The 6,774-nt window shown below is 46.6% G+C and overlaps 2 protein-coding genes across 2 annotated transcripts; both read left to right on the top strand.

The window, feature by feature from the left end:
- Positions 1 to 1,650: 1,650 nt before the first annotated feature.
- On the top strand, positions 1,651 to 2,597 carry LOC101954337 (vomeronasal type-1 receptor 90). The gene has a single exon (XM_078027825.1). It carries the CDS (start codon positions 1,665 to 1,667, stop codon positions 2,595 to 2,597), a length of 933 nt encoding a protein of 310 aa, XP_077883951.1. The 5' UTR covers positions 1,651 to 1,664.
- A 1,867-nt stretch (positions 2,598 to 4,464) lies between these two features.
- Positions 4,465 to 6,300, top strand: LOC101957026 (dual specificity protein phosphatase CDC14B). The gene has a single exon (XM_040287328.2). The coding sequence runs from the start codon at positions 4,629 to 4,631 to the stop codon at positions 5,412 to 5,414; it is 786 nt and encodes a 261-aa protein (XP_040143262.2). The 5' UTR covers positions 4,465 to 4,628; the 3' UTR covers positions 5,415 to 6,300.
- Positions 6,301 to 6,774: the final 474 nt, after the last annotated feature.

Consider the following 6,774-nt stretch of genomic DNA (forward strand, 5'->3'; position numbering starts at 1 on the left):
TTTTAAGCATGTATCTATATATATAAACTCAAGTTTTTACATGGTATTCCATATTCATGAGTATTTAGCTTTTCTTAGTTTCTCTTGATATCTTTTTTTTCCTATTTATTTATTTTGGTACTGAGTATTGAACTCAGAGGGACTCAAATACTGAACCACATCTCAAACCTTATTTTGTATTTTATTTAGAGACAGGGTCACACCCAGTTACTTAGCACCTCATTTTTTTTCTAAGGCTGACTTTGAACTTGCAATTCCCCTCTTTCAGCCTCCAGACACACTGGGATTAGAGCCTTGCACCACTGCACCCAGCCTTAGTATCTTGACTGATAGATTTACATGTTGTAAAGAGCCATGAAATGATTTAGCCTTACATGCAGAATTTTCTGATGTCATTTATTTTTCAATATATGGCTGGAAATGATTTAAAAGACATACTTACTATTTTAGGGACTTGAATTAAAGCACAACATGTCTGTATTGGAAATATCACATTGGTAGTTTAACATCAAATTTTCTGTATCAAATTCATTTTTGGGCCTCTGAACTGAAAAATTGCTTGCTTCTTGGAGGGTATAATAAGAATATTTTGAAGACCCATCGTTCAGGCTTGAGTAAAATTATTTTTTAATAAAAATCTTACAATTGAAATGAGGATGTATTTTTAACTATGACATTAATTATGACCCTGATTTCAGATGACTGAGTAGAAAAGATTAGAATATGTTTTTACTAGTATTTGAAACTGGACTTGAATCACTTAGGATAGCTCTTCTGGTGATGATAATAGCATGTATATAAGATAGATGGCTACAATGTGGATTCAAACACATTCCTAAAATACTACTGAAGATCTTAGTACAGACAGTGATAAAATGCTCCAAAATTATAAAACATGTTTGAGGAAGCAACAGAAGTAATTATTAAAATAACTGAATTAAGTCTTCCATGTAACATGCATGAGAAACTGCAGAATTAAAAAATACTGGCCAATATTCTTCAAGGTCATTATGTGTCAGAAACACTTCATATTTGCACACATAACTGCTCTAGAATTAAGGTAATATTACTGTCCAAATTTTGTAGATGAGATAATCAGTGTTTAGTATCAAAGACTGCTTAAGATTACACTTGAAAGTAATGGAAGATCTCAGGTGAAAATTCAAACAATGTGTTAGAGTATGTAATTCTTAATATTGGCTCAGTTGATATATTGAAGATATTAGGTCTGGTAATAAAACAAAATAAAGATGGCACTGAAATAATATACCCATGTATAAAAGCAAAAATTGTAGAACTTTCAAGGTGTACTTAAAGCTTAACTAAGAAGAGAAAGATAAAAAGCAAGTCAGGATCTATACCAGAAAACCTCAAGATGAGATTATAATCTAAAATTATTTTCAATAGCACATGGTAATTCTGAATGGATAAAAAAAACTTGATACACAGTTGGAGCTACACTATTGTTGCATAATTCAGAAAAATGATACCTGAAGAGTATCAGAGAGACTTGAGTGCTGAAGTGGGAAAGGTGTGTTGGGGTGAACCCACACATTTTCTGATGGTAATAGGAGAGGGTGAGATTCAAGGGATGATAGTGTTTGAAATAAAGTCTTTTTCTTCATTTTCTCCTTAGATATATACTACGATTCTTTTCCCAAAAGATGGATAAGAACTACCAACTACATAATTATGTTGGTATAAGAAGTGCATTTTTCTCTGAAGTTGGCCTTGGGATCTCAGGCAACACCATTCTTCTTCTCTTCCACATCTTCACATTTCTTCTCCAGCACAGGCTTAAGCCTATCGACCTGATCATTGGTCTCTTGGCCCTAATCCACCTGGGGATGATGATAATTGTGGTGTACACAGCTACAAACTCTTTTGTGTCTCAGGACTTTTGGGATGACATCAAATGTAAATCCATAATCTACTGGCACAGGTTTTTCAGGGGCTTCTCTATTTGTGCCACCTGCCTACTTAGTGTCCTCCAGGCCATCACCCTCAGCCCCAGAAGCTCCTGCTTGGCCAAGTTTAAACATAAATCCCCACAGCAGACCCTGTGTTTTCTTGTTTTCTTGTGGGCCTTCTACATGTCCTTGAATACTCACTTCTCATTGTCTTCTACTGCCACTCCAAATGTGACCTCAAATGTCATTGTGTTTATTACTGAACCCTGCAAAATTGTACAAATGAGTTATTTCCTCAGGCATTTATTTTCTGTATTTGGTATATTCCGGGATGTCTTTCTTATAGGACTTATGGCTCTCTCAAGTGGATACATGGTGGTTCTCTTGTGCAGGCATAAGAGGCACTTTCAGCACCTTCACAACACCAGCCTTTCTCTAAAAGCATCCTCTGTACAGAGGGCCACCAGGACCATCCTCTTGCTTATGAGCTTCTTTGTGCTCATGTACTGTTTGGACAGCATCTTCTCCTCCTCAAGAACTATGTGGAGCAATGATCCTGTCTGTTATTATATCCATTTGATGGTGGCCAATGGCTATGCCACAACATGCCCTTGGCTGCTAATCCGTAATGAAAAACAAACTATTAACTTCTGGAAATCTTTCTTGGTGAAGATGGAACATATTTAACTACTGATGATAGATAAGTTTCCCTAATCTGCCAATACACTGGCTTTTGAACAATTAAATCACAGCATAGAATGTATGCTCTCTGGATTAAGAGACTATGGACATATGCATGTTGGGTTAAATCTGTTACTTTGAGACATGTGAATAACAAATATATTATAGAAATGTCAATGTCATACCTTTTTGAAATAAAACACGGACCCAATTTATTTGCTTGGTGTAAGCTAGAAATTCTTATGAGTCTCACCTTCATGATCTGGGTTATCTATTATAAACACATTAAGAGTGTATATCACTTTTTAATAAGTGCTTAAATGAGCTGTATTGTTTCTAACAAAAATGTCAATAATTTGTGCCAAGAATTACTGCCTTTTCTATCAACTTTTATTCTATTGTCTGTTAAAAAGAATTGAATGTAAGGACTTAAATTATCATAGGTACACCAGTGCTCGTAGTAGCATTATTAATGACAAACCCTGGTGGAAACATCAATGCCCCAAATCATAGGAATGTATAAGTAAAACATAGCCTGTAAATATCATGGAATATAATTTATCCTGGAACCAAAAAAAAAATGCCTGAGGTAGTAATTAGTGAACTTTGAAGACATTATTGCAAGTGACCTATCAGTCACAAATTATCCAATGCTGTAATATTTTAATGTAGAAAGTGGAACTGAGAGTAGAAACCTGTATAGACATAAAATAAAATGATAGTTACCAGGGTCTGAAAAAGGGAGTCAGTGGGGTGTTCTAATTGGACAGTAACACAATAGTTTGAGAAGAAAAAGTGCTAGAGATGGATTATGAATGTTTTCACAACAGTATGAATGTGCTGGCTGAGTCTGACCTGCACTTTTAGAGAGCATCACAAAGTTCAAGCACAAGAATGGGTCCCAAATTGAAATGGGTGGCACCTCATATATGTATGTCATACAACTTATTGCCGTGCATATCTAAAGCAACAAATAAAACAAAGCTTTTGGAATAAAAAAAAAACCGAAAGGATCAAAATGGTAAATTTTCTGTCATGCGCACTTTACCATAACCAAAGTTGCCCAATGACCTTCTATATATTAAGTCAAATATACCCATTACAGAAGGACAGACACCACATGTTTTCATTCATTTGTAGGAAACAATAAGTGGTTCTAGTAGAACAGAATGGAATGGTGGTCACCAGAAAATGGGAGAGCAGGGAGAGGACAAGTGGAAAGAATTCATGGAGGGGTATAAAAACAGAATGGAGAAATCACTTGTGTTAATAACTTTGGCACAGTAGGGGCACTATTGGTTAAAACAACTTAAAATGTGCAACTTAAAATTAAATTGAAAAACTTAAAATTAAATTAAAATTCCAAAAACAACAACAAAATAACAGCTGAAGAGATTAAAATGCTTATTACTATGGTCTGATTTTACAACTTACATACATGTACTGAGTTATCATAATGTACCCTGAAAAATTCATATATAAAAATATATCCTTGGCCCTCCTGGGGTCCCCGGGAGCCGCGGCCCGCTGTGCTCGGGCGCCTCGGCAGCAGCGTCCGCGGGCGCGGTGGGCGCGCGGTGACCCGGGCAGCCCCAGCCGCCGGCGGCAGCGCGGTCGCCTCGGTGCGCCCGAGGGCTGCGGACACCGGGGGGGGGGGGGGGGGCGGGCGGGGGCCGGCGGCCGAGGCGCTGCGGGAGGGCTGCGGCGCGGGTCCCGCGGCGGCCGCGGGGGAGCGCGCGCTGGTTGCTGGGCGGCCGCTTCTCACGGGCTCGGCCGGCGCTCCGCGTCCCCGCTGCGCGCCCGCCCCCCGAGCGCCCTCTCGGGGCCGGCGGGGGCCTCGGCGGCGCGCGCGTGCGCGCGGGGCCATGGTCGTGGCCCCCTGACGGGCAGTGGCCTCCTCCATGAAGCGAAAGAGCGAGCCGCGGCCAACCTGGGCCGCCGCGCCCCCCTGTTCCCGGCGCTGCTCGTCGACCTCGCCGAGCGTGAAGAAGAGCCGGAGCTCCACGTCGCAGGACCTGCACCGCCTAGACCTCCAGGATGACCTGTACCTGGACATCACTGGCAATGCAGTATGGCTCCTTAAATTTCAACACATTTGACCTTGAGGAGTACGAACACTACGAAAGAGCAGAAAATGGAGATTTAAACTGGATAATACCAGACCGCTTCGTTGCCTTCTGTGGACCTCAGGCAAGATCCAGACTTGAAAGTGGTTATCACCAACATTCTCCTGAGACTTACATTCCATATTTTAAGACTCACAATGTCACTACCATTATTCGTCTGGATAAAAGGATGTATGATGCCAAGCGCTTCACGGATGCTGGGTTTGATCACCACGATCTTTTCTTTGGGGACGGCAGCACCCCAACCGATGCCATTGTCAAAGAGTTTCTGGATATTTGTGGGAATGCCGAGGGTGCCATGGCCATGCACTGTAAAGCCGGCCTCGGTCGCACAGGCACTCTGATAGCCTGCTACATCATGAAGCACTACAGGATGACAGCCGCCGAGACCATCGCGTGGGTCCGCATCTGTAGACCCGGCTCTGTGACTGGGCCCCAGCAGCAGTTCTTGGTCATGAAACCAGCCAGCCTCTGGATAGAAGGGGACTACTTTCGGCAAAAGTTAAGGGGGCAGGAGAACGGAGCACATCGGACAGCGGCTGCCTTCTCCAGACTCCTCTCGGGTGTTGATGACATTTCAATAAACGGTGTGGAGAATCGGGACAAGCAGGAACCTGAACCGTACAGCGATGACGAGGAAATCAGTGGAGTGACACAAGGTGACAGACTCCGGGCCCTGAAAAGCAGAAGACAATAAAAAACTAACACTATCGCACTCACCAAGTCTGCATGACTGTGACGAGTTCCTGGGTGACGAGTACTCTGACCATGGCGGAAACCCCAGGACGGTTCCCTGCGTGGGACTCTGGAAAATGTGGCAGTCGAGGACCCCTGCCTACCTGGCGCCGCACATCCCCAGCCAGTGGAGAGCGACACCCCCACCCCTTCCCAGCCAGCTTCATGGGCTGCGCTGTCCCCACCTGGGACCAGCCAGTTGGCTTCCAGTGGAGAACTCACGGTGCAAGGCTGTGATGGCCACAGCAGACGTGCTCGGGCCTTGCCAGAGGGACTTCCCTGCCCCGTTCTGGTCCATCCCAACCCCAGTGGGCAGAGGAAGGGCAGAGGAGACCCTTCTCTTACAGAGGGCCCCTGCCTTCCTGTCCTGCCACAGCCTGCACCCGGGGTGGGGCAGCCCGTGTGCGTCTCATCCCCGGAGGGAGGGGTCCGCTGTCACCCAGCTGGAGCCCACCCGGGACCCCTGTGCCGGCTGGGTGGCTGCGTGTCCTCAGGAGCTATTCGGTGTCCCCTGGCATCGTGGGGCAGGACAGGAGGGGAGCTGACTGGTGGCCGCCCTGGCCCCCTCTCCCTTGGGGCCTTCTGCTGTGGCCAGGAGTGTGACCAGCCTGAGACCCGTCCCCACTTGCCCTCCCTGAGACGGAGCTCCGAGGGACCTTCAGCTCTAATTGTCCCCTCCCTCTCCTCCCAGGGACAGTTGGCTGTTTCGGGCTATCACCTTCCTGGACCGGCTTTTAATGTGGCTGGGTATCCGCAGGGACTAGACCTCTAGAGACCATCTCCCCCACCCCTGCTGCGGTTCCCACTGCAATTGAAGCCTGGGCCCCAGGCCTGAGCCTCAGTCTCCACCACCGCGTCTCTGCCTCCTTCTTCTCTGGGTGGGACCGCAGCCCCGCCTGCTGGAAGTAGCCAGACCATGGGCCCTGAGGCCTGTGGTCACCTCCCTGAAGCCCTAGAAGGGCAGAGCGTCTGAGCCGACTCCCAGGTGCCTCGCCTGTCACCTGTGCAGGAGTCCAGGGAGTGTCCTGTGCCACTCCTGGTCACGCCTAGTGCCATCCTGGCTACAGGGAGAACCCGAGGGTGGGCCTGCTGCACCTGGTGCCCGCTGTGTGTCACTGGGGGGGCAGCCTCCTTTCCAGCCCCCCCCCACACCCCCGTCCGTTGCTGCCCAGGTCCCAGCAGGTGTGGGGGAGATGGTGTCCTCGCTGGCTACCTGACAGGCTTGTCCCCCAGCGGTCCCACTGCCACGGGTGCAGGGCAGCAGGCGGGTGGCTGTGGCCCCGAGACCTGGCGTGAGCTCAAGGCGCAGCTCTGTGCTGAGG

This window comes from Ictidomys tridecemlineatus, chromosome 11, assembly GCF_052094955.1.
Source record: "Ictidomys tridecemlineatus isolate mIctTri1 chromosome 11, mIctTri1.hap1, whole genome shotgun sequence".
NCBI lineage: Eukaryota > Metazoa > Chordata > Mammalia > Rodentia > Sciuridae > Ictidomys > Ictidomys tridecemlineatus.